General features: G+C 45.0%; 2 protein-coding genes across 3 annotated transcripts in view; both read right to left on the bottom strand.

Annotated features, from left to right (window-relative positions):
- Nucleotides 1-9,326, bottom strand: part of actn3a (actinin alpha 3a) — a 45,693-nt gene extending 36,367 nt beyond the window's left edge. Inside the window, exon 1 of the mRNA XM_069894073.1 lies at nt 8,996-9,326. Within this exon, the coding sequence (XP_069750174.1) occupies nt 8,996-9,124 (129 nt within the window). The 5' untranslated portion in view covers nt 9,125-9,326. The remainder of the gene's footprint in view (nt 1-8,995) is intronic.
- Nucleotides 1-27,955, bottom strand: tmem223 (transmembrane protein 223). Of its 2 annotated transcripts, XM_069894075.1 has the most exons (3): nt 26,817-27,955; nt 11,360-11,550; nt 1-165 (listed from the first exon to the last, which is right to left on the bottom strand). In XM_069894075.1, the coding sequence occupies exons 1-2, from the start codon at nt 27,826-27,828 to the stop codon at nt 11,363-11,365; spliced, it is 1,200 nt and encodes a 399-aa protein (XP_069750176.1). In that variant the 5' UTR covers nt 27,829-27,955; the 3' UTR covers nt 1-165; nt 11,360-11,362. The 2 variants fall into 2 exon arrangements, with proteins under 2 accessions (XP_069750176.1, XP_069750175.1); XM_069894074.1 differs by lacking the exons at nt 1-165; nt 11,360-11,550 and adding an exon at nt 19,777-20,375 and having other exon boundaries at nt 26,817-27,949.
- Between the last annotated feature and the right edge of the window lie 42 nt (nt 27,956-27,997).

Here is a 27,997-nt window from a genome sequence, read left to right as displayed (position 1 = left end):
GTACAAGTTTACCCAAGACAATTGGCGCTGCGAGCAGGATTGGTCTCAAGATATTTCGCCGAAAGAAAGAGGTGAGCTCTGAGCAGTTCTTGATTCCAGGATGGACTGAACTGCTCTCGGTGTGTGTGTCTATTTCCTTTCGGTAGTTCAAACACTGTGACCAATCTAAAATGAACAAAATGAGAGGTATAAGTTTACCCAAGACAGACCCATGACAATCCAATCCTTCGCTACCTCACATCTATAACCCACCATTACTCTTACATCCATGTGCCCATCCAAGAGGCTTTTGAATGTCCCTAATGTTCCAGCCTCCACCACCACCCCTGGCAAGGCATTCCCGCCACCTCTCTGAGTGAAAAACTTACCCCTGACATCTCCCCTAAACCATTCTCACTCACTTTAAACAGATATTCTCTGGTGTTTGCTGACCCTGCCCTGGGATAAAGGTGCTGGCCGTCCATCCTATATAAACCCTTCAGAATCTTGTAGACCTCTATCAAGTCTGAGAGAAAAGTCCCAGCTCTCTGGCTTGTTTCCCAACCCAGGCATCAACCTGGTAAATTTCCTCTGCCCCCTCTCCATAGCTTCCACATCCTTCCTGTAATGAGGTGAACAGAACTAAACACAATACTCTAAGTGTGGTCTCACCAGAGTTTTACGGAGCTGCAATATTACCAAAAGACCACAAGATATCGGAGCCAAAATAGGCCATTCAGCCCATCAAAAATGCCCCGCCATTTACATTTTCCCACTCAGCCCCACTGCCCAGCCTTCTCCCTGTAACCTTTGATGCCCTGATCATCAAGAACTTATCAATTTCCACCTTAAATACACCCAATGACCTCTGGAGCCCACCTGTGGCAACAAATTCAACAGATTCACCACCCTCCGGCTCAGTGGTTTTCAAACTTTTTCTTTCCATTCACATTCAACTTTAAGTATTCCCAATGCCATAGGTGCTCTTTGATTAGTAAGGGATTACTTAAGATGGTGTATGAGTAGAAAGAAAAAGTTTGAAAACCACTGTTTTAATCTTCCCTCATTGACTCATCATGTGCACCATTTCAGAGCTCCAAAGGAAATGGGCCAACGACAATTTTTCTCAAGCAAAATATTTCAGTAACAATTGGGTCTAAAGTAGTAGTTCTCAACCTTTTATCCCCACTCACATATGACCATAAGTAATCCTTTACTAATCACAGAGCATCTATGGCATGTGTCTGTGTTTACATTGTGATTCAACAGCCCAACATAAGGGCGTCATACCAATTCACTGGGTCTGCACAGACCACCATCAGAAGAGACACAAGCTGGTAGGAATGTATGCAGAGGTGAGCAAAGGAGGAAGGCCACACATCAGTTCTGCACCATCAGTGATAGATCAGTCCGTGCACATCTTCCCGAGACACCAGTGTGAAGATCTAAACAGCACATCACCTGTCCTGTACTTGGGTTACACAGCAACAGACCTGTCTTGACCAGTACTGTACCCCAGTGTTACAGTGTCAGAATCATCCCAACCAGTACTGTACCCCAGTGTTACACAGTGACAGATCCATTCACACCAGTGTTATATAGTGACAGACCTGACCCACCAGTACTGTACCCCAGTATTATACAGTAACAGATCCATCCCAACCAATACTATACCCAGTGTTACACAGCGACAGACTGATCCCCACCACTACTGTACCCTATTAGTGACAGACCCATCCCTACCAGTACTGTACCAGTGTCATACAGTGACAGACTGATCCCCAATACTGTACCCCAGTAATGATAGACCCGTCCCCACCAGTACTGTACCCGTGTTACAGAGTGACAGACCCGTCCTTATGAGTACTATACCCCAGTGTTACACAGTGACAGACCTGTCCCCACCAGTACTGTATCCCATTGTTTTTCAGTGACAGACCCGTCCACACCAGTACTGTACCCATGTTACACAGTGACAGACCCGTCCTTACCAGTATACCCCAGTGTTACACAATGACAGACCCATCCCCACCAGTACTGTACCCCAGTGTTATATAGTGACAGACCTGTCCACTTCAGTACTGTACCTGTGTTACAAAGTGACAGACCCATCCCAACCAGTACTACACCCCAGTGTTACACAGGGACAGACCTGTCCCCATCAGTACTGTACCCCAGTATTATACAATGACAGACCCAACCCCATCAATACTGTACCCCAGAATTATACAACAACAGACCAGTCTCCACTAGTACTATAACCCAGTGTTATACAGTGACAGAAGTAAATCACGTAAATCTGTGGACACCGTGGTTGAAGTAAAAAACAAAGTGCTGGAGAAAATCAGCTGGTCAACAGCTGTTCGGGCCCCTTCTCTGAATCTTCCTCCTATTATTCCCGACTGAGTCGAGTAATCGCTACTCGAGGGACTGTCCCCCAGATCCACTGACATGACATATCCTCCAGATTGCTTTAAATCCCTCGGAACATCTGGGACCATGGAGCTCATTGCGGGTGGTAATTTCGACACCTCGAGGGGCATGCAGGGAATTGTGTACAACAAAGGAGGCAGCTTCACTGTCCCCCCCACCAAAGAACCTCTTTGTTTACTTTTCTTTTTGCAAACAGCGCACCGGAACTGCGTGGAGGAGCTGACAGGGTTCGCCTACGAGGGGAGATGACACTATACACGCTGGAGTTTAGGTTGAGGGGGATCTTGCAGAGACATAGAAAATTATGAAAGGGGTAGGTAAGATGCAAGCAGTAAGGCTGTTTCCATGGGCAGGTGAAGAATGCTCCGGATGCCTAGGTGTGTGGAACAGTTAGCGTAGCTGTTAGCGCCACGCTGTTACAGAGCCAGTGATCGGGACTGGGGTTTGAATCCCGCACTGTCTGTAAGGAGTTTGTACCTTCTCCCCGTGTCTGTGTGGGTTTCATCCCATTGTTCAAAATGTGCGTGGGTGTAGGATAATTGGGTGTATTTGAGCAGCATGGACTTGTGGCCCGGAAAGGCCTGACACCGTGCTGTAGGTCTAAATTAAGGAGTCACAGTCTAAGGAGAAGGGAGAAGCCATTTAGGACTGAGATGAGGAGAAACCTCATCAAGTATGGAGTTGTGAACTTGTGAAACTCCAAGCCATAGAGAGTTGTTCAGGCTGGTGCAATAGATATACAGTAAAACCCCTGGTATCCAGCACCTATGGGGAGTGGTAAATGCTGGATAAGTGAATTTTCTGGTTGCTTGAGATTGCATGCTGTGTAACTGACGAACTAATGGCAAGGCGAGCCAATCTTAAACCGTTTTTTTTTTAACCTATTTATTTTCTGCAATTTTTTTTTGCCGTGGCTTGAGACTGTCAGTTGCTCGAATTCCAGATAACAGGGGTTTATTGTATTCAGAAGGGAGTGTTTCATATTTTATTTACAATGCCGCAGAAGCCAATTCCGGCCACTTAAACTCACGCCACCAAATTACACCCAAATTAACCTACGACCCCATACGTTTTGGAGGGTGGGAGAAAACCGGAACAGTCATTTAAATGCCCCCAATGTTTCAGCCTCCACCACCACCCCTTGCAAGGCATTCCAGGCCCTCACAACTCTGTGTAAACAGGTGTTGTCTGGCTGCCTCTCAGAATCTTGCAGATCTCGATCAAATCTCCTCTCATCCTTCTTCGCTTCCAAGAGAAAAGTCCCAACTCTGCCAACCTTGCCTCAGAAGACTTATTCCCCAATCCAGGCAACATCCTGGTAAATCTCCTCTGCCCCCTCTCCACAGCTTCCACATCATTCCTAGAATGAGATGACCAGAAGTGAACACAATACTCATTTTGGGGAGTCACTCCTTGGACTAAAGAAATCTTGTCTGTGGCTCAGAAATGACGATCCTTCAAGAGTCATCACTCTGATATGTTAATCAATTCTCTGTGAGTATTTATTTTACATATTTACAATCTTTCTTTGGGATTAATTCTGAGAATTTAAGGTATTCTGTTTTTAAACTGTCCTTTAGATTTCTAACCCATAAGAACTTCAGGAAATGAAATTTTGTTTAAAAAAACTGCTAGAAATCTAAAAAACAGAAAACGCTAGAAATACTCCGCCAGTTATGCAAGGTATAGATTCGTTCAGTATAATATTTTTACATCAATTATATCTTACACCACAGAAATTGAATAGATTGAAATCAAATTTATTAGATCAATGTTTTAGGTGTGGTGAAGATGTAGGAACTTTTTTGGTCTTGCCCTAATGTAAGGACCTTTTGGGTGGAATTATGGAATTTTTTTTGGAACAAGTTACAGTGGTTGTATTTCTGCAAAATACAGATTTATCTTTTATTGGAAAACAATGAAGGAACAAGGCCTGTCAATTGGAATTCATTAAAGTTGCATTAGTTGGGGGGGGGGGTGCGCGGGGAGAAGGAAATGTATTGCAGTTACCTGGAAATCAGATAGATATCTGGTTACGGAATGTTGGAATGCAGAGATTCAAAGTTGTAATCCTTTGGAAAAATTTAAATATAATTTGAGAACTAAATATGCCATGTTTCTGCAAATTTGGCATCCGTACACTCAAACATTAGGTTTAAATTTGTAATATTGTCTGGACCTGTGAGAATCTCCTCTGAATTGTATTAAAGAATTTTTATATACATGTGTTAGACGACAAACATCTGTTTCCTTTCTTTTCTTTGTATGTTTATATAGCTGCCTGATATCTTTGAGGGAGGTTTTGGGGTGGGGGTAAATACCATCATGTTATTTTTAGTTTGTTTCTTTTGCAACCTGTATAACTGTATTAATTTTGATTACTGCATGTATGGAGAAAATCTTAAATAAAAGATTCAAAAAGAGAAATACTCAGCTCGTCACCCACATCTGTGGAAAGGAAAAAACAATCATTGTTTTCTTAGACTGCAACGGCACAATCGAGGAATTTTTCCGCTACACGGGCAGACTAAAAGTAACATCCATTCCTGCTCCGCAATTTATCCCGCAGGACCCCTACATCTTTTTGGAGGAAGCCTGCACTGTAAATTAGAAACATCAAAAAATAGGTGCAGGAAGAGACCATTTGGCCCTTCAAGCCTACACCACCATTCAATATGATCATGGCTGATCGGTAACCAGTTCCTGCCTTCTCCCCATATCCCCTTCGCCACAAGGGCCGAATCTAACCTACTCTTAAATATTGACAAGGAACCGGCCTCAACTACTTCCTGTGGAAAAGAAATCCACATATCCACCACTCTCTGAGAGAAGAAATTTTTCCTCATCTCAGTCCTAAAACAATTTCCCCCTCATCCTTAAACTGTGACGCCTGGTTCTGGTTTTTCCCAGCATTGGAAACAATCTACCTGCGTCTAGTCTGTCTAAACCCTTAAGAATTTTATATGTTTCTATAAGATTCCCTCTCAATCTTCTAAATTCCAGAGAATACAAGCCTAGTCTATCCAACCTTTCTTCATATGCAAGTCCTTCCAGTCTATGAACCTTCTCTGCACCCCCTCCATGGCGAGGATGTCCTTCCTCAGTTAAGAAAACTAAAACTGCATGCAGTACTCCAGGTGTGGTCTCACCAAAGCCCTGTAGAGCTGAAGCAGGATCTCTGTACTCAAATCCTCTTGCTATGAACGCCAACCTAGCATTCGCCTTCCTCACCACCTGCTGCACATGCACATCCAATTTCAACGACTGATGCACTGATGTACTGGAAAAATTCATTGACAATCGTTCAGTCCACTGCATGTCCAACCTCTGGGACAGTTGCACTCAGGTACTTGCAGTCTAAAGAGACGCCCAGTGTGAACGTCCGCACGGGCAGTAATTATGTTAATTTTTTCCTGCTGATTTTCCCCACATTAGTCTAAAAATCATAAGTGTTAATGTTTGAGGTCACAGACGCAGCCGGATCTGCTGAGTTTTCCAGCATTCTCTGCTTTTATTTCATCTATTTTCTCTCTCCCAGTAAATCTGTGATTTGGTTTCCCTATGACCAGAAGCCCATCCCTTTGTTGTGGTTAAATAAAAATACTTAAAAGCAGCTCAATCATCGAACAACATTAGTCAAGAGGAAAGGAAAAAAAATAGATTGATTGCTTTCAAATCGTTAAATCATTGAATAGAAGTTTCCACTGACAAGCAAGACAAGAACTAGGGTTCTCAAGATTCAGGGGAGTAGATTTAATTTTTAGAATTTAAAAATTTTTTTAAATTTAGACGTACAGCACGGTAACAGGCCCTTTCAGCTCAAGAGCCTGTGCCGCCCAATTGCATTCAATTTGGCCTATATCCCCTGGTTTGCTTTCGAATGGTGGGAGGAAACTGGAGCCCCCGGGAAAACCCAGGCAGACACGGGGGGGGCGGGGGGGTGCTCCTTATAGACAGCACGGGATTCGAACTTCGGTCACTGGCGCTTTAAGCGTTGTGATACCCACTACTCTAAGCATGCTGCCCAAATTATCCTTTTACTCCCCCCCCCCCCGTACGTTTTGAAGGGTGGGAGGAAATCAGAACCCCCGGAGGAAACCCATGCAAATGCAGGGAGAAACTGCTTCTCCCAAAGAATGGAAAAACTGGGGAATTCTCTTCCCAAGGGAGCTGTGCCGACTGTCTCAGTGAATGCGCTGAAGGCACAGAGAGATTTTTGAAGAACTGGGAATTAAGGGTCCTGGGGAAGGGGGCAGGTAAGTGGAGCTGAGCCACGATCTCACTGAAAGGACTCAACGGGCCAGATGACCAACTCATGCTTCTGAGGTGACGCTCCAATATTGCCAGCCCTCGAACACAAGACAAAACAATCAACTTAATCTCGGAACAATGATAACTAAATCTGCCGCTAAAGTTCTGGCCCGTGAAGCTCTTACAGAGGTTGACTGGACCAGGGCAAAAGGTCAAAGGGATGAAATGTGATCACTGCTCTAATGGACTAAATATATGCTGATGACACCAGCTCTTGCAGGCACCAGCAGCTGCTGAGGGTAATGGAGAGCTCTCTGCCCCCTCTCTGTCCGACCACAGGACGGGGGAGAAATCAGCATCCCGTTAGGTGTCACCCTGGAGCATGTCCTTGAATGGCAGGGGCTATTCAGACCTCTGGGCATTTCAGAGGCTGAGGAAAGGCATCCCGTTTGGATGACGCTGGGGAAGGGGCAGTGTGGCAGAGAGGGAGCTTGGTGGCTGCTATGTAGTGTTGATCGGGGGAGAGGGAGAGGAGAGAGGAGGGAGCAGGGAGAGGAAGAGAGAGGGAGGGGAGAGGGAGGGGAGAGGAGAGGGAGGGGGACAGAGAGATGGGCTTGTGTGGGTCACGCCCCGCAGAGCTGAGGGAAAGGCCCAGGAGGCTGTGTACAGGAGCACAAGGCAACATGACCAATGGGCAAAGTGCTAGTGTGGGGAATGGTGTCACTGAGACAAAGTGAGCTGAAATTATTCACCCAGAGTGGAATTCAGCCAGAATTCAACTGGAGCGGGTAAATCCGCAAATCTCGGACCAGGTCAATCTCAAAAACCAGAAGCAGGTAAATCCCCAAAACGTGTAGCAGGTCAATCTCCAAAACACGGAGTGGGCAAACCCCCAAAACACAGACCAGGCAAATCTCCAAAACCAGAAGCGGGTAAGCCCCCAAAACACGGTACAGGTAAACCCCCCAAGCCGGAGCGGGTAAACCCCCCCCAAAGCCCGGAGTGGGTAAACCCTGCCCCCCTCACATGCTCCCTCTTCTGCAACAGATTATAATTAGGCTCACTGTGGGACCTATTCTGGTCCCCGGACGTCATCCCCTCTCCAAGGCATCTGTTCTCTCGACATTCCTGAAATTCCACACTTGCAGTCTCTGTTGGAGCACTTCACTTATCTCACACCAGGAGCCTGTGTCCAGAACACAAGGACACAAGCTTAGTCCCAGCATGACCCAAAGGGTAGCTCCCCACCCCCTCCCTCCGCCTGACCCACAAAGTGGTGCACACTTTGACCCCAAGCCTGACTCACTGATGGTTTGCACTTTGACCCCCAGCCTGATCTATTGGGTGATCTGCACTTTGACCCCCATGCCTGACCCCTTGGGTGGTTTGCACTTTGACTCCCCCCCCCCCCCCCCCACCACCACCCTGGCACAAGGAAGTTGTTCTTCCATTCCAGCCTGACACCAGAACTTGCACTCCGACTCCTGCCATTAGCAACCTGCCCCCCTTTGACGTCAGCCTGAAGTCAAAGTGCAAGATCCAGCCCAAAACGATGAGACCAGGATGCCACAACCCTGTCCATCCCACATGGGAAACTGTGCTCACTTCTGGGCCCTGCACTCTCTGACAGCACAGTTCCCCTGCAAACCCTGCCCCCTCCCCTCAACAGCCAAAAAGATACTGATGAATCCCGGTTTTAAAGATAGCTCAGTGATATTTAAGAGATGTTAGCTCAGAGAAATCCAACACCTCGTTTCTCTCTCTCTAACACACACACACACACACACACACACACACACACACACACACACACACACACACACACACACACACACACACACACACACACACACACAGGCCCCCTGGCACCTAGTAAAGATCAGCAGTGGTATCAGCTAACACCATTGCATCAAGCACCCTTAACATGTTCACTTCCAACAAATCAAACTCTCAGTTCCCCCCCCACCCCCCACCAAAATATCTATCGGTGAAAATTCCATTTTGACACAGAATAAAGGAAATCCACTTTGGAAGCAACGGGATTAAAATCCAGTGTTGGGACAGCACCTTGCATAATTGATTGCAAGATTCACAAGCATCATTTTTTTTTTACTTAAACTCAGATTTTCCCCCTCTAATCAATCGCAAACATGGTTGGGGTGGGGGTCGTAAATCACAGATTCAAAGAAAGATTCGGAATAGGTCTATGAACAACTTTCAAGAAAAGTTTGACAAAACTTTTGGATAAGCTAAAAAGTTTTCAGAAAAGCTAAAAAGTTTTTGGAAACTTCTTTTATAAAAGGAAAAAAACTCAAGTCTTTTGGCAACTAACCTTTCTCTGTTGTTTTTCCCAGGCAGGATCGAGGAGCAGGTCCCTGTCCCAATCCTCTTCCTGTTGCATGTAATCTTCAATCACATACGTGTTGTGATTGTATGTTACGTGTGTTTCAACTTGTGTCATTGTCCTGTGTTCGGGGCTCCCTCCGTACAAAACGTTGATTGCTCTCTCTCGCTCTCTATAAATGTCAGAAACACCTGCTTCTCTCTCTCTCCTGTTCGCCTCAAGACTGCTGCACCCTTCCGACGACACAACTGGACCAGACTTTTCCCCTCTGCTGCCTTCACTGTTGCTTCTCTGTTCCAACCCCACACAACTTGTCACTGCCCAATAAGTATTGGACAGTGTGGGCGGGACCCTAGTCGACATCGGATAGAAGGAGGGGCTCCTGTGAACCAACTGGAGAAGGGCAGGTGCTGATGCTGAGATCTGGACAGACCAGTGAGGGTTCGGTTGTAGGAAAGTGCCCTCCCACAGTGCGGTGTTCCCTCCTCACTGCCCCTCCCCACTGTCCCGCTCATGGCGTTCCCTCTTCACCGCCCCTCGTACGGCTCTCCCTTCTCACCGCCACTCCCTCCTCACCCCTCCTTCCTCACCACCCCTCTCACAGCTCTCCTTCCTCAATGCCCCTCCCACAGTGTTCCTTCACTGCCCCTCCCAGAGTTTCCTCATCTTTGCCCCTCCCACGGCATTCCCTCCTCACCGCCCCTCCCACGACATTTCCTCCTTACGACCCCTCCCACACCCATTCTACCCTGACATTCCCCACCCCATCATTCCCCCTCCCCAATCGGGAGGGGAGGGGGAATTTACAGCAGCTGATTAACACACCCAGCCCACACTTCTTTGGAATGTAGAAGTGTGGTGGTAGCACCCTACCCTGGTGCTCACTGAACCTTTTCATCTATAAATCATGCTTGTCACACAGCTCTCTGAATGTTAGAGATAACCTATTAAACTCCTTGCAGAAGAACCCTACCAACTGCATAAGGTGTAATGTGACAAACGTAACTTATGGAGTCGGGCCTTTTGCATCCAGTTGACCGAAACCTTCAATCCATTGAGGTCTCTCTGGCCCAACAGGAGGATGCTCGGGATTTTGTGCTGGGACAGCGTGCCTCTCGTGGCCGAGGTCCTCAGCCAACAGCGAGGGGTCCCAATCCTTGGCACCGGCTGCCAAGTGCCATTTGCTGCTGGCTGCTGAAGGGAGGGATCGTCAGGCCCTGCCCTCTGAGTCAATCACTACTGATGCCCCCCAGCGTCAGTGGGGGGCAGCGGGACGGTAGCAGAGGGGGCAGCAGTGGAGAGAGGCAGGCTGAAAGGCCTTGAGCAGCAGGCTCACAAGCACTACCACACGTGCCCACACCTCCAATTCTCCCCCAAAATATTGATTTTATTCACAATAAATTATTTACAAAATGAAAACCATTCAGTTCTGTTCCCACCGTCATATCTGTACTCAGTGCCTTGCTACATTCGATTCTAGTTACACCATTCCCACCCCGTGATACCTTGTCATTTCTTCCCCCCCCTGTTGTTTAAGGGACTTCCCCCGCTGCGCCGAGCCTACATGCGCCCCTCAGCACATAGTTCTGCAGCCTGGAATGTGCCAATCGGCAGCGTTCCCTCACCGACATCTCCGTGAGCTGGAAGACCGACGGGTTTCAGGCAGGCCAAAGGGATGATGCCTTTCACCGAGTTGATGCTCTTCCAGCAGTTCCAGACATTGGACTCTGTGGGCATCCCCGGGAACAGCCCGAAGATCGGAGAGTCCTCTGGAGATGGGCTGTGACAAGGATCCTTGCACCCTTCTCCCCTTCACCGCAGCCATCTCGGAGACAATATGCGTGGTACCATTCGGGGCCCCAAACAGTCCTTCCAAGGGAATCTGCAGGGACCGTCTACTGCATCTGGTACTCCCGTTGTGATCTCCTCTACATCGGAGAGGCTGGGAGATCACTTTGTTGGGCACCTCGGCTCTGTCCCCCGGTGACCAACCATTTCAATTTCACATCCCATTCCCACTCCACATGTCTGCTCGTAACCTCATGCACTGCCAAACCAAGGCTATTTGCAATAGGAGGGTCAACACCTACATATTCTGTCTGGGCATCTTCCAACCAGACGGCATTAACATCAACCGACAGGGAAAGAGAGGGAGACCCTCCCCCCCATCTCTCTTCCTTTCCCTATCCCCTTGTCTCCTTCCCTTTCCCATCAGCTTCTACTCTCCACCCAAACCCACCGATGACCTCTTTACCTGTTGGCCTGTGCTCCTCCCTCATGTCCCTTCCTTCCTCCCCTCCCCCCCTTTCGCTTGTACCTCAACGAAGGGCCCAGGCCCCAAACGTCGGTTACCCTTTACTTCCTGCAGATTCTGCGCAACCTGCTGAGCTTCTCCAGCGCCTCTGGGTACAGTTCCCAGCCCCAGCATTGGCAGACTTTGCTGTTTAACCCAAGCGTCAGGTCTCCCTCACAGCGCCGGGCGGAGGTGGAGGCCTGCCGTACCCTCGGCCAGGCAGGAGCAGGCGAAGGGAGCCAGGAACAATCTGCAGAGGAAGCGCAGTGAGAGAGACAGCCATTTATTATTTGAAAGGTTACAACATGGCTTTATCAACAGGAGAACAAGGCAAGGGGGAACCGGTATTTCATTCACCTCCACAAACTGACCCATCCCTCCTTGTCTCCTCCAATTTACCTTTTAATAAATCTGATTACGCCGAACAACGAAGATTTTGCTTCACAAACACTTTTGGATGTATTTTATGGATTTTGGGCTGCAGATCATGAAAATCACAAAATAATTTCCTATCACATCTGTTATTTTTAGATATAACCTATTTTTGTGATTTCCTGCTATATTTTAAGTCTACTAGTATATTGCCCACACAGTGAGCTGTTTTGGTCAGTTCAAGCCTGCGTGGGCATGCAGTCAGTGGAGGTGCTATGCAAATGTTATCTTAGTCAGGATAGATGCAGACAGGTTATAAAAGCAGCTCACATATACAGAGGCTATGCATTATATGGATTATGGATTGAACATACATTGACGCACTTGTTCTTCAGGCAATAGCATGGTGAGTGTACTTATTGTCTTCAGGAAGATTCAACACGACAGAAAATTCTCGTCAATGTCGCAATGTTCTGTTACATTTGTGGCGAATGTACGCTTAAGGGTCAAAGATGCAGCGTGACTGCACTGATTAAGACAGTCTATGAGCTCTACTTCAGCTGAAAAAGCGGTATCAGGGCAACTGGAATCCATCAGTCCCGGCCGACTATTGTTGGACTGACATGAGAGGCATCAGATGCTGAGTGCAAACGAAAAAAATCAGCGGCAGAACATTTTTAGGTCGGTTGAACAGCCACAATGTGTCAGCATTATTATGTGATTAAACACCCTAAATTCAATAAAAGTTAATTTAATGTTCTCCAACTTCCTATGTGATACAGAAAATCTGAAATTATCTATGTGTTCAGCTTGACGTTGTCTATCATAATCCACAAACTTTTTTCAGTAAGCAAACCTTTTGGAAAAAAAATGGTTCTCCAGAGTTTCCCGAACTTTAGTTGATCATGCCCTGCACATTTGTGAGACTAATTTTTTTTTAAATTTTTTATTTTTCACACCATAAACCACACTGACCAAGATACATACATTTTCCTTTTCAAATATATAGAGTGTCATTTTCTACCCCCCACTCCCTCCTCCCATCCCACCCTCCCTACCTACCCCCCCATTCATTTAAAGAACAAAATCTAAGACACATTAAACCAGTCAAACAATGTTGTCATTCAATAAAAATAAACAAGAAGTTCCACTGAGTCAATTCTTTTCATTTCCTTCTCCTTTCGTTAATTTAGGTGGTAGATGTTCCCGGTAGGTTTTCTCTATTGTGTTTCATGTATGGCTCCCATATTTGTTCAAATATTTCAATATTATTTCTTAAATTATATGTTATTTTTTCTAATGGAATACATTTATTCATTTCTACATACCATTGTTGTATTCTCAAATTATCTTCCAAGTTCCAGGTTGACATTATACATTTTTTTGCTACGGCTAGAGCTATCTTAACAAATCTTTTTTGTGCACCATCCAAATCAAGTCCAAATTCTTTATTTTTTATGTTACTTAGGAGGAAGATCTCTGGGTTTTTTGGTATATTGTTTTCTGTAATTTTATTTAATATTAGATCTTCCCAAAATTTTTCTACTTTCTCACATGTCCAGATTGCATGAATTGTTGTTCCCATTTCTTTTTTACAACGAAAACATCTGTCAGATACTGTTGGGTCCCATTTATTTAACTTTTGAGGTGTAATGTATAGCCTGTGTATCCAGTTATATTGTATCATACGTAACCTCGTATTTATTGTATTTCTCATCGTTCCAGAACATAACTTCTCCCATGTTTCCTTTTTTATCTTTATATTTAAATCTTGTTCCCATTTTTGTTTAGTTTTACCATTTGTTTCCTCATTCTCCTTTTCTTGCAGTTTAATATTCATATTTGTTATAAATCTTTTGATTGTCATTGTATCTGTAATCACATATTCAAAGTTACTTCCCTCTGGTAACCTCAGACTACTTCCTAATTTATCCTTCAAGTAGGATCTCAATTGGTAATATGCCAACACTGTATCTTGAGTTATATTATATTTATCCTTCATTTGTTCAAAGGATAATAATCTATTTCCTGAAAAACAATTTTCTATTCTTTTGATCTATTCTTTCTCCCATTCTCTAAAGGAAAGGTTATCTATTGTAAAAGGGAGTAACTGATTTTGCGTCATTATTAGTTTTGGTAATTGGTAATTTGTTTTATTCCTTTCTACATGAATCTTCTTCCAAATATTGAGCAGATGATGTAATACTGGAGAACTCCTACGTTGTACCAATTTTTCATCCCATTTATATAATATGTTTTCAGGTATCTTTTCCACTATTTTATCTATTTCTAATCTAGTCCAATCTTTTCCCTTGTTTGATAAAAATCTGATAGGTATCTTAATTGTGCGGCTCTATAATAATTTTTAAAGTTTGGCAATAGTAAGCCTCCTTGTTTATACCATTCTGTTAATTTATCTAGTGCTATCCTCGGTTTCCCACCTTTCCATAAAAATTTCCTTATTGTTTTCTTTAACTCCTTGAAGAATTTCTCTGTCAAGTGTATTGGCAATGCCTGAAACAGGTATAGTATCCTTGGGAAAATGTTCATTTTAATACAGTTTATCCTTCCTATTATTGTTAGTGGTAAATCTTTCCAATGCTCTAAATCACCCTGTAATTTTTTCATTAGTGGATAATAATCGAGTTTATATAGATGGCCGAGATTTTTATTTATTTGTATACCTAGGTATCTTATTGCTTGCATTTGCCATCTGAATGGTGATTCCTTCTTAAATTTTGAGAAATCCGCATTATTCATTGGCATTGCTTCACTTTTATTGACAGTAATCTTGTAACCTGACACTTCTCCATATTCCTTCAATTTCTTATATAATTCTTTTATTGATAGTTCTGGTTCTGTTAAGTATACTATAACATCATCCGCAAATAGACTGATTTTATATTCCTTATCTTTTATTTTTATCCCTTTTATATTATTTTCTGTTCTTATCAATTCTGCTAGTGGTTCTATAGCTAACGCAAACAATAAGGGTGATAGTGGGCATCCCTGCCTTGTTGATCTGCTTAAATTAAATTGCTTTGATATATATCCATTTACTGTCACTTTCGCCAATGGCCCCTTATATAATGATTTAATCCAATTAATATACTTCTCTGGTAAACTGAATTTTTGCAATACTTTGAATAAATAATTCCATTCTACTCTGTCAAAGGCCTTCTCTGCGTCTAAAGCAACTGCTACTGTTGGCGCTTTACTCCCTTCTACTGCATGAATTAAGTTAATAAATTTACAAATATTGTCTGTTGTGTGTCTTTTTTTGATAAATCCAGTTTGGTCTAGATTTTCCATTTTAGGTACATAATCTGCTAATCTGTTTGCTAATAGTTTAGCTATTATTTTATAATCTGTGTTAAGTAATGATATTGGTCTATATGACGCTGGTGCTAGTGGATCTTTCCCTTGCTTTAGTATTACTGTAATTATTGCTGTTTTACATGAATCTGGTAAGCTTTGTGTTTTGTCAATCTGGTTGATTACTTCCAGGAGGGGAGGAATTAATAAATCTTTAAATGTTTTATAGAATTCTATTGGGAATCCATCCTCTCCTGGTGTTTTATTATTTGCTAGTTTTTTTTATTATCTCTTGTATTTCTATTTAAAATGGTTCTGTTAATTTATTTTGTTCCTCTATTTGTAATTTTGGTAGTTCAATTTTAGTTAAAAATTCATCTATTTTGCCTTCTTTCCTTTCGTTTTCAGTTTGGTATAATTGTTCATAGAATTCTCTAAAGTTTTCATTAATCTCCGTTGGATTATATGTGATTTGTTTGTCTTTTTTCCTTGATGCCAATACCATTCTCTTAGCTTGTTCTGTCTTAAGCTGCCATGCTAGAATTTTATGCGTTTTTTCCCATAGTTCATAATATTTCTGTTTTTTCTTCATTATGTTCTTCTCCACCTTATATGTTTGTAGTGTTTCATATTTTATTTTTTTATCTGCCAATTCTCTTCTTTTAGTTGTATCATCCTTCATTGCTAATTCTTTTTCTATATTTACTATTTCCCTTTCCAACTGCTTTGTTTCCTGATTGTAGTCCTTCTTCATCTTGGTTACATAACTTATTATTTGCCCTCTAATGAATGCTTTCATTGCATCCCATAATATAAACTTATCTTTCACTGATTCTATATTTATTTCAAAGTACATTTTAATTTGTCTATCAATGAATTCTCTAAAATCCTGCCTTTTAAGTAGCATGGAGTTTAATCTCCATCTATACATTCTTGGAGGGATGTCCTCTAACTCTATTGTCAATATCAAGGGTGAATGGTCCGATAATATTCTAGCTTTATATTCTGTTTTTCTTACTCTATCTTGCATACGAGCTGATAACAGAAATAGGTCTATTCTTGAGTATGTTTTGTGTCTACCTGAATAATATGAATATTCCTGTTCCTTTGGGTGTTGTTTCCTCCATATATCCAAAAGTTGCATTTCTTGCATCGATTTAATTATAAATTTGGTTACTTTGTTCTTTCTGTTAATTTTTTTCCCAGTTTTATCCATATTTGAATCCAAATTAAGATTGAAATCCCCTCCTATTAATATGTTCCCTTGCGTGTCTGCTATCTTCAAAAAAATATCTTGCATAAACTTGTGATCTTTTTCGTTAGGTGAATATACATTGAGTAGATTCCAAAACTTCGAATATATCTGACATTTTATCATTATGTATCTCCCTGCTGGATCTATTATTTCCTCTTCTATTTAAATTGGTACATTTTTACTAATTAATATAGCTACTCCTCTTGCTTTTGAATTATATGACGCTGCTGTTACATGTCCTACCCAATCTTTCTTTAATTTCTTGTGCTCCAATTCAGTTAAATGTGTTTCTTGCACAAATGCTATATCAATTTTTTCTTTTTTCAGTAAATTTAGCAGTTTCTTCCTTTTGATTTGGTTATGTATTCCGTTAATATTTAAAGTCATATAGTTCAACGTAGCCATTTCATACTTTGTTTATCTTCCCTTTCCGTTTCTCCATCATCACCTTTCCTTCTTATCCATTTCTGTTTTCTTGTTTTGAACACTTTATAAGACAACATTTCTAAAACATCAAACATTTTCCTACTTAAAACTTCTTTAACCCCATTCTCCCCTCCCCCTCCTGAGTTGCCCTTTATCCCTTGCCGGGATAATTCACTCGCAAGTGTCAATTGATTTTGCAGTGACCGTAACTCCTCCCCACCCAGCACCCCCCCCGGAAAAGATTTCAATTTTCATATATAACAAAGGTCACTCTTTTAATTCCCTCCTTATCCCCTCTATTCCCTTTCATTCCCTTATTAATTCTTATCTATACTCTATATATTTTCCTCTAAATACGGATACACTCATGTATACACACACACACATGTGTATATATATAAAAAAATATATATATATATATATATATATATACACACATATATATATATATATATACCCATATACACACATAAATATAGTTCGTGGTCATTTTTACTCTCATTACATGTCTTCATCTCTCTGCTTGTTTTGTAGTTGTCCTGCAAATTTTCGTGCTTCCTCTGGATCCGAGAATAGTCTGTTTTGTTGCCCTGGAATAACTATTTTAAGTACCGCTGGGTACTTTAACATAAATTTATATCCTTTTTTCCATAAGATCGTTTTTGCTGTATTGAACTCCTTCCTCTTCTTCAGGAGTTCAAAACTTACGTCTGGATAGAAAAATTTTTTTTGACCTTTGTATTCCAGTGGCTTTTTGTCATCTCTTATTTTCTTCATTGCTTTCTCCAATATATTTTCTCTTGTTGTATGTCTTAAAAATTTTACTAGAATGGATCATGGTTTTTGCTGCGGTTGTGGTTTCGGGGCTAATGTTCTATGTGCCCTCTCTATTTCCATTTCTTCCTGTAATTCTGGTCTTCCTAGGACCCTGGGGATCCAATCTTTTATAAATTCTCTCATATTCTTGCCTTCTTCATCTTCCTTAAGGCCCACTATCTTTATATTATTTCTTCTATTATAGTTTTCCATTATATCTATCTTCTGAGCTAACAGCTCATGTGCCTCTTTAACTTTTTTATTAGATTCTTCTAATTTCTCTTTTGTCTTCTACTTCCATTTCTACGATTATTTCTCGTTCTTCCACATTTTCCACTCTTTTTCCTATCTCTGATATGACCATTTCTATTTTATTCATTTTTTCTTCTGCATTCTTAATTCTTCTTTTTATCTCATTAAGTAATTGCCATTCTTTCACTGATTCCATATATTCTTTAAAAAAAGATATATCCATTGTCTTGCCTTTCTCTTCTTCTTCCATTTCTTTCTGTTCTTCTTCTTCTTCTTCTTCTTCTTCCTCTGGGTTGACCATCTGTTGTTTCCTTGTTTTCTTTTTACCCTCTTCTTTCTTGTTGTTATTTTCTGTGTTCTGCACCTGCTGTGTTGCAGGTGTCTCTCTCAGCTGTGGAGATCGACTCCGCGGCTGCTCCCCCCTCCCATCAGTGTGTTTTTTTTCATGCGCGGTTGCGCACTTTTACTCGGCTCTGCGAGCCATTTTTATAGTCCCGAGCCCGGGACTTCCACTGACCTGAGGGAGCGGGCTTCTCTCTCCGCGGTGGGCCTCCTCGGACAGGTAAGGCCTTCACCTTCTTCTTCCAACGTTCTTTCATCTTCTCTTCTTCCCGTTGTTTTCGACTTTTCTCTCTTCGCTGCCATTTTCTTCTCACCTTTATTTTTACTTTGTTTTAATTTTTACTCTTGTACCTTTGTGTTTTATGCGTTTTTTTTCAACTTTTCCGGAGAGGGCTGGAATTCCCTGACTGGCCACTACTCCATCACGTGACTCCCCTCTGTGAGACTAAATTGAGGTGATTTGGAAACCTCGTCAGTTCAGTTTGTTCATCCTGGGCTTGTTCTCCTTCCTCCAATAAATGGCAAGTGATATTCAGTGGCAGGCAAGGACTATAGGCAGCAGAACCAATTGCCTCCAATGCCATTCCAATTGCTGGACCCACCACGCCATCCTCACCGACCAACAGGACCAGGTCGGAGGCTCCATAGCGTGTGACTTGCCTCCTGACATCCCTAAGCCTTCCCCCACCTACACGGCACAAGTCAGGAGTGTGATGGGACACTCCCCACTTCCCCAGGTGGAGTTAATCCATGTACTCCACATCCGCCACATTCTGCCCCCATGAGGTACGGTTCAGGAGTGTACAAAAGACCCTACTTTCCCAAGAGAGTGTGGCTCCAACAACCCCCTTCCCACTGACCAAAGTGAGAAACAGTCACTCCCTCCCTCACTAGGTCAATACCTTCCTCAACCTCCAGAGCCAAACTGGGAGGGGCTGATGGCCAGTGTTGAGACAAGGTAGGAGGTGCCTCCAGACCTGGCAGGAGCCACAAGGACCAAACTGGGACTCATCCTGTCTGAGCAAGATTCGGAAGCAATCCAACAACCTCCAACCATCCAACGTCACTCAGAAAGGAAAGTAAACCTTGTCCAGGGTTTTCAGGTTGGAACTACACTCCGAGGTTCATCTCCTATCTGATCCCCATTTCCGTGTGCCTTCCAGTCCAAGTTAGGACAGGAGAGCAGGAATTTGGATCATTGGGGGAATCTGAGGTGGGCAAATTTAAGTTCCTGGGAGTCACTATCTCGGAGAATCTTTCCTGGACCCAACATACTAGGCATCATGAAGAAAGCACGTCAGTGCCTCTTCGTCCTCAGGTGTTTGTGGGGGGTTATTATGACATTGAAAACCCTGGCAAATTTCTACAACTGTGTGGTGGGAAAGCGTGCTGACCAGCTGCATCTCAGTCTGGTATGGGGATTCCAATGCCTCGGAGTGTCAAGCCCTGAAAAAGGTAGTGGACACAGCCCAGGGCATTACAGGTAAAACTCTCCCCATCATCGACATCTACAGGGAACACTGCCATAAGAGAGTGGCAGTAATCATCAAGGATCCACACCACCCAGCAGGCACTCTGCTCTCGCTGCTGCCATCAGGAGAAAGGTCTAGGTGCCACAAGACTCGCATCATCAGGTTCAGAACAGCTGTTACCCCTCCGCCATCAGACTCGTCAACAACAAACTCAATCAGGGACTCATTTAAGGACTCTTTTGCACTTTATTTATTTTTTTCTCTCTGAATGGCAGTTTGTTTACAGTTCTTTATTTGTTTATATGTGTATGTTGAGTAGTTTTTTGTTGCTCTACCAATATGTCGTAATTCTGCCTCGCCCGCAAGAAAGAGAATCTCAGGGTTGTACATCATGTTATGTATGTACTCTGACAATAAATCTGAAATTTGATCTCTGATTGGGGGTGGGAGAAACAATTTCTTCAGGCTGCCCTGGAATGAGATTTGGCAGCCTTCCCCTGGGAAGGGGCCACGAGGGCGGGACATGGGAGCCTCACAGGTTCCTGAAGGCACCCACTGTGACATCAAAGAGGCGGGTATTGAGGAACTGGCCGCGCCTATCCAGAAGGTAATAGAGGCGGTGACCCCTGACCCGGAGGGGGACGAAGGAAGCCACCTGGCCGCGGTGCGCCAGGCAGGACAGGTGGCGGAGGGGCGTTCTGAAGGACCGGGTGCCCCCCAGCAGCCCGTGGCTGGAGATGGTCACTTCCTTGCCTCCTTGGTGCAGCAACACCCCACACACAGAGCGACGGGCAAACACGACACCGGCAGCAAAGATCAAGAACCCTAGACGAGAAAGAGAAGCAGGTAGCACAACGAGAAAGAGGCCATTTGGCTCCCACATGCTCTCCTATCCAATGAAACCACGACTGGTCCTAATGTCAACCGAGAGAACAGTCCTCGCGTCTGTGCTGAACAGCTAATTACAATAAAAAAGTTGCCTCACACTATCCACATTCTTCTGCTTCTGCCTGATTGTTCATCCACCGAGAACTCTTCAAACGTCACAAATATACATGCTCCCACCATTACTCCTGGGCAGTCCATTCCAGGCACCCATCAATTTCTGTAAAAAAAATCTCACCCTGCATATCCTCTTTAAACGTTTACCCCCTCTCACCTTAAATACACATGTTTGACGTGTTTACCCTGGGATAAAGATTACATTTATTAAGTTAAACTAAGACACACAGCACGGTACAGGCCCTTTCAGCCTGTGAGCTCGTGACGCCCCAAATGCACCAATTAACCGTCAACAAAGGATGGGAGAAAACCCACACAGACACAGGGTGAATGTACAAACTCCTTACAGATAATATAGAACACTACAGCACAGGATTAAAACACAAAAGGTCTGCAGATATCGCGGTTGAAGTAACATCACGATGCTGGAGAAACTCAGCAGGCCGGACAGTGTCCTTCAGTGGTTTTTAAACATTTTCGTTACACTCACATTCCACCTTAACTAATCCCAATGCCATAGGTGCTCTGTGATTACTAAGGGATTACTTAGGTGGGATGTGTGTGGGAATGGTGAGAACCACTGCTCTAGACCCAAATATTTTTCATGAGAAAAATTGTCATTGGCCCATTTCCTTTGGAGTTCTGAAACAGTGCACATAACGAGTCAATTAGGGATGATTAAAACAATAGTTTTCAAACTTTTTTTCATCCACATACCACCTTAAGTAAAATCTCTTACTAATTACAGAGCACCTATGGCATAGGGAATACTTACTTTATTCTTCTTTTGGCTTGGCTTCGCGGACGAAGATTTATGGAGGGGGTAAAAAAGTCCACGTCAGCTGCAGGCTCGTTTGTGGCTGACCAGTCCGATGCGGGACAGGCAGACACGATTGCAGCGGTTGCAAGGGAAAATTGGTTGGTTGGGGTTGGGTGTTGGGTTTTTCCTCCTTTGCCTTTTGTCAGTGAGGTGGGCTCTGCGGTCTTCTTCAAAGGAGGCTGCTGCCCGCCAAACTGTGAGGCGCCAAGATGCACGGTTTGAGGCGTTATCAGCCCACTGGCGGTGGTCAATGTGGCAGGCACCAAGAGATTTCTTTAGGCAGTCCTTGTACCTTTTCTTTGGTGCACCTCTGTCACGGTGGCCAGTGGAGAGCTCGCCATATAATACGATCTTGGGAAGGCGATGGTCCTCCATTCTGGAGACGTGACCCATCCAGCGCAGCTGGATCTTCAGCAGCGTGGACTCGATGCTGTCGACCTCTGCCATCTCGAGTACCTCGACGTTAGGGGTGTGAGCGCTCCAATGGATGTTGAGGATGGAGCGGAGACAACGCTGGTGGAAGCGTTCTAGGAGCCGTAGGTGGTGCCGGTAGAGGACCCATGATTCGGAGCCGAACAGGAGTGTGGGTATGACAACGGCTCTGTATACGCTTATCTTTGTGAGGTTTTTCAGTTGGTTGTTTTTCCAGACTCTTTTGTGTAGTCTTCCAAAGGCGCTATTTGCCTTGGCGAGTCTGTTGTCTATCTCATTGTCGATCCTTGCATCTGATGAAATGGTGCAGCCAAGATAGGTAAACTGGTTGACCGTTTTGAGTTTTGTGTGCCCGATGGAGATGTGGGGGGGCTGGTAGTCATGGTGGGGAGCTGGCTGATGGAGGACCTCAGTTTTCTTCAGGCTGACTTCCAGGCCAAACATTTTGGCAGTTTCCGCAAAGCAGGACGTCAAGCGCTGAAGAGCTGGCTCTGAATGGGCAACTAAAGCGGCATCATCTGCAAAGAGTAGTTCACGGACAAGTTTCTCTTGTGTCTTGGTGTGAGCTTGCAGGCGCCTCAGATTGAAGAGACTGCCATCCGTGCGGTACCGGATGTAAACAGCGTCTTCATTGTTGGGGTCTTTCATGGCTTGGTTCAGCATCATGCTGAAGAAGATTGAAAAGAGGGTTGGTGCGAGAACACAGCCTTGCTTCACGCCATTGTTAATGGAGAAGGGTTCAGAGAGCTCATTGCTGTATCTGACCCGACCTTGTTGGTTTTCGTGCAGTTGGATAATCATGTTGAGGAACTTTGGGGGACATCCGATGCGCTCTAGTATTTGCCAAAGCCCTTTCCTGCTCACGGTGTCGAAGGCTTTGGTGAGGTCAACAAAGGTGATGTAGAGTCCTTTGTTTTGTTCTCTGCACTTTTCTTGGAGCTGTCTGAGGGCAAAGACCATGTCAGTGGTTCCTCTGTTTGCGCGAAAGCCGCACTGTGATTCTGGGAGAATATTCTCAGCGACACTAGGTATTATTCTATTTAGTAGAATCCTAGCGAAGATTTTGCCTGCAATGGAGAGCATTACTTTATAGAGCAAAGATAAAGGTACATAATCAACATTTCCGGCTTGAATCCTTCATAGAAAATTGTCGGCAGATGCCCAAAGAAAATGGGGGGGGGGGGGGGAGATGGGGGGTAGGGAACCTCCCTCCCTCCCCTACCACTTTGTCTGACCTCTCCCCATGGCTCGCACCATCTGAACTAGGCATGGTCCTGGTAAAGCCCTTCGGCACCCTTTCTCCAAAGTCTCCGCCCCCTTCCTGCAACAGACCACCCAGAACCGCACACTGTTCCAAGTTCTGGGTTGCCCTCTCCTTCCCCTCCCCTTCACAGCCAGCATGACCTCAATGGGCCGAAGGGCCTGCCTCCGCATCATACCTCTCTGTGGTCGGTCTCTTTGTTCCTCCCGGTGTGTGTAGTGCGTACACACTTGGCGTGTGCATCCAGCGTGCCTGCACACTTCGTGCCCACGCTTGGCTCACAGCAGTGCGCACATAGTTAAAATACACTGAAATGCTGGAGTAAATCAGCGGTCTTTTCAGTATCCATAAGAGACAAAGATATATTGCTGACAAATGTTCCCTCTCATTATTAAGTCATCAATGTGCGCAAAAGTCTTGTGTTATGCCATGTGACAAAAGTCTGTGCACACTGAATGCTTGTGCAAATGTAAACTTGAAATTGTTCCAAGGTCATTTTGGCCCAGCCCATGCTCATGGCTAATCATGGCAGGTTTTAATGTCATACAAGTATGATTGCATTCTACAAAGAAACGTATTTAGTTAAGATTTTATTCTCTCCTTTGAATAAAACTTTGAACGACTTTGTTCAGTTTGTGTGCACATTAATTCCCTTTGTCTGCTGGTTGGCAAACCAGGTGTGCACATGCGCACAGCTTAGAGGGAGCAATGGCTGGACAGAAACCCTTCTTCAAGGAAGAAGCAGAATGAGCCAAAAGCTGGAAATCTCAGAAATGCCCAAATTCAAACAATGGGGGAAGGAATCCAGGCCAACAAAAGGTGTTAGTTGGATGTGACAAGGGACAAAATAAGAATTTATTGTGTTTGTGCAAAAGGAGACGGAATGTAGAGAGAGAGAGAGGGAAAAGCTATGGGAGAAGAAGAGGTGGGAGGGGGTTTAATGAAAGCCAGCGAAGTCAATATTAATGACATCTGGTTGGAGGGTGCCTAGTCGGAAGATAAGGTGGTGTTCCTCCAATTTGCGGGTGGTCTCAGTCTGGCAGTGCATGAGACCATGGACAGACATGTCAGCAAGGGAATGGGATGGAGAATCAAAGTGGGTGGTTAGTGTGAGATCCACGCATCTACCCCCCCCCCCCCCCAACTTTCCCTCCAGCATTTTGGTGTGTTTACCTCAATCACAACGTTTGCAGACTTTCATGTTTCACACATGTGTGCCTGCTCATTGTGTGCCTGGTCATTTATCATGTGTCTCTGCATGCTTGGCCTATGTGCCTTGCGTTTAGTTTTTACCATCTGGGTGCCCATGCATGTGTCCGTGTGTGTGCACATCAAGCGCGAGCCCGATCACCTGGACCTCTCACCGTTAGATCATCCCCTCACCCTGTCAGAACCCCGTGGGAACAGAGGATCAGCAATCACCCCATGTGAAAAGAATTCCCTCACCCCCCCCCATCGATGCCTAAGGCCCCCCCCTCCAAAACAGCGAGGGGGAGCTAGTCAACCCCAACACCAGGAGAGAGGGCCAATGCAGCTCATCCCTCCACAGATGCTGCACAACCTGCTGGGCATTTCCAACTTTCTCTGCCTTTATTTCAGCGGTTTCAGCATCTGTAGAGTTTTTTTGCCTGCTTTTCATGACAACACAAGGAATAGGAGAAATGGGCCACCCGGCCCATCGAGCCTGCCCTGCCATTCAATGAGATCATGGCTGACCTGATGATGGACTCATTTCCACCGACCTGTCTTGTCCCCATATCCCTTAATTCCACCAATATGTAAAAATCTATCCAACCTTGTCTTGAAAATATATTTACTGATACTGCTTCAATGGTTGTGAATTCCACAGATTCCCCACCCCCTTGGAAAAGCAGTTCCTCCTCACTCCATCCTAAATCTACTGCCTTGAATCTTGAGGCTACGTCCCCTAGTTCTGGTCTCACCCACCCATGGAAACTTAACTACTCCATCTTTTCATACATTTCTAGAAGATCCTTTCAACCTGTAAAATCTGGGATCCCAGGAAGGAAAAGATTTCTTGACCAATCTTATCAAAATCTCAAACACTCTCCTTCAATCCCTAGATATGATACAACATGAGAACACAAAGAACATTGTAGAACAGTCAAAATACAGAAATGCTGGAGGAACTCAGCTGTTCTTGCAGAGTCCACAGGCGGTAAAGATATATTACCAACGTTTCGGGCCTGAGCTCCTCCTCAAGGTTGGTTTTATATCTTTATCTCCTATGGACTCTGCAAGACCAGCCGAGTTTCTCCAGGATTTCTGTGTTTTTTATTATATCACAGCGTCTGCAGACTTTCATTTTTCACATGGTGGCATGGTTGGTGTAGCGATTAGCGCATTGCCTTTATAGCGATTGGGATCGGACCAGGGTTCAAATCGCGTGCTGTCAGTAAGGAGTTTATACATTCTCCCCACGTCTCCATTGGTATTCTCCAGGGGCTCTGACTTACTCCCACCATTCAAAAACATACCAAGGGAGCAAGTTAACAGGGTGTAAATTGGGCGCCAGTCTCATGGGCCAAAATGGCCTATTACCCTGCTGTGTGTATCTAATTTTTTTTTTTAATTAAATTCAAATCTCTCTGCACCCTCTCTAAAGTTTCCTGTAATGAGGTGACCAGGAATGAATGTGATAGAAACAGAGAGCAATACACCACAGAAACAGGCCCTTCAGCACATCTAGTCTGTGCCAAACTATTATTCTAATTAAAAACACACAGATATGCTGGAGGAATTCAGCCAGTGTTACAAGATCACAAGACCAAGGAACAGAAGCAGGCCACTTGGCCCATCAAGTCTGTTCCATAAATCTACACTAAGCTGCTCTACACTAGTTCCAATTTCCGGCCTTTTCCCCATATCCCTTGATGCCTTCACTGATGAGATACTTGTCTATTTCTTGTTTAAATACTCCCAGTGATCTGGCTTCCACTGCTGTATGCGGCAGTGAGTTCCACAGATCCACAATCCTCTGGCTAACGAAGTTCTTCCTAATCTCTGTTTTATATGGATAACCTCTAACTTTCAGACGATGACCCCTTGTCCTCGATTCACCCACCAAGGGAAAAAACATCTTAACCGCATCCATCCTATCTAAACCTTTCAAAATACATAATGCCTCTATGAGATCTCCTCTCATTCTCCTAGACTCCAATGAATACAACCCAAGAGCTGCCAAACGCTTCTCGTACGTTAGCCCTTGCATTCCAGGAATCATCCTAGTAAATTTCCTCTGCACCCTCTCCAACAACATCACATCCTTAGGATGCAAAGATACATTACCGACATTTCTGGCCTGAGCCCTTCTTCATGGAATAATTTATTTGTTGAGTAAGGGCTCAGGCCCAAAATGTTGGTAACATAATTTTACCTTCTATGGACGCTGCGAGTCCGGCTGAGTTTCTCTAGCATTTCTGCCTGTTTTTGCAGACTTTCGTGCTTCACTCCGAGCTGTTATTCTGCCTTGTCCCACTGATCTGCACACCCAGATCATGTCCCTCCCATCCATGTACCCATCCAAATTCTACACATAGACCACAGTGTTCATGCAGCTCGATCCACACTCCAACCACTCTCTGTATGAACACTATGGTCAAAGTGTAGAATTGAGTTTGTTGTCATATACACAAGTACGCTGCACAGGTGCACTGAAATTCCTGCAAGCTATTTCCTTGCACTAGTTCAGGCAGTCCCACATGTCTCTCAGATCCACTGTAATTCTTACCCATCGTCAGGCAGGAGGCAGTGAAGCCATATCTCCACTTGTCTGCACCCAAATTCAAGGCCATCCCTCTGATTTTTGGCAATCCCTGGGCTTGATCTCCGATGAGCACTGTCTCTTTGCAGCCTGTGTCCTTGAGGGAGGTGAAGGCAATGAAGGCCAGGTAGGCCCAGAAGAGGGACTGAGCCCCACAGAAGAGGCCAAGGAGGCGGAAATAGATGGGCCGGTGATGCTGGAAGAGTAGCACATCCTGAGGCACATCAGTGCTGACCGCTCTGGCCCAAGGGTGGAGTTGGAGATGGCCGTGGGTAGGTTTTGCCCAGAGGTGGGGCCAGCTCCTCCGTGCAGAGCTCCCAAACTGGGCTTCCCTCATGGGGGCGATGGTCGTACCTAGGGCCCAGGTGCAACGAGGCAGGAACTCCAAGCCAACGACCTTCAGAGGCCCCTGTCTAATGATGTTGGTGATCTGGCTGCAGGCTGGCTTCAGGAACACTGGTGACAGGTTGCTCCTTCCCACCCCAAATCTCCCCAGCACCAGGCACCACGTTGCCCCTGTCCCCACATATCCCATTGTCTGACATCTTGGGCTCACTCTCCCTCCCTCGCTTGTCCATCTTTCCAGGATCCCATCTCCCTCCATTATCTCTCTCTCAGGGGTTCCAACTGCCTCCATTAACCCCATTCCCAGGATCCATCCTCCCTCCAGTCTATCTCTCCCGATTGACCCTGGAGTTCCACCTCCCTCCCTTGCCCCTCTTCTAAGGATCCCCCCTCCCATCGTTAACCCTCTCCCAGGGGTTCCAACTTCCTCCGTTACCCCTCTCCCCTGGATGCCGGAAGCCCAAGCCGACACATTGTATCCGCGGCCTGCTCCGTTGCTACATTTTCCGGCCCATCCCGAGCCTCGCTTCCCGGCAGCTGCAAGCTCGCAGCCCGGGTCCCCGGCCGCCCGCAGCCCGAACCGGCCCGGGGCCCCGGCCGCTGGTTCAGAGCAACCTCTCCAGACGCTAGCCATGGGTCAGGGACTGGAGGACGGGCGCCTCTGACCTCCCCCTGCCTGTCAACCCACCAGCGGCGGGGGGTGGGGGGAGGTGTGGTGTTTGCTCATGCCCCTCCCTCCTTAATGCCCAACCCACGGCGCTCCTCCCTCACCGCCCCTCCCACAGCGCTCCCTCCTCACCGCC

Source organism: Narcine bancroftii, chromosome 8, assembly GCF_036971445.1.
Source record: "Narcine bancroftii isolate sNarBan1 chromosome 8, sNarBan1.hap1, whole genome shotgun sequence".
NCBI lineage: Eukaryota > Metazoa > Chordata > Chondrichthyes > Torpediniformes > Narcinidae > Narcine > Narcine bancroftii.
The sequence above is the reverse complement of the archived record's forward strand: the minus strand, read 5'-3'. Positions and strand labels throughout refer to the sequence as shown.

Coding starts and splice junctions, on each gene's coding strand:
- tmem223 (XM_069894074.1), bottom strand. CDS start 27,828: ATGGCTAGCGTCTGGAGAGGTTGCTCTGAACCAGCGGCCGGGGCCCCG. Junction 20,376..26,816: donor TGCCTCCTGCCTGACGATGG/GTAAGAATTACA, acceptor TTTCTCGTCTAG/GGTTCTTGATCTTTGCTGCC.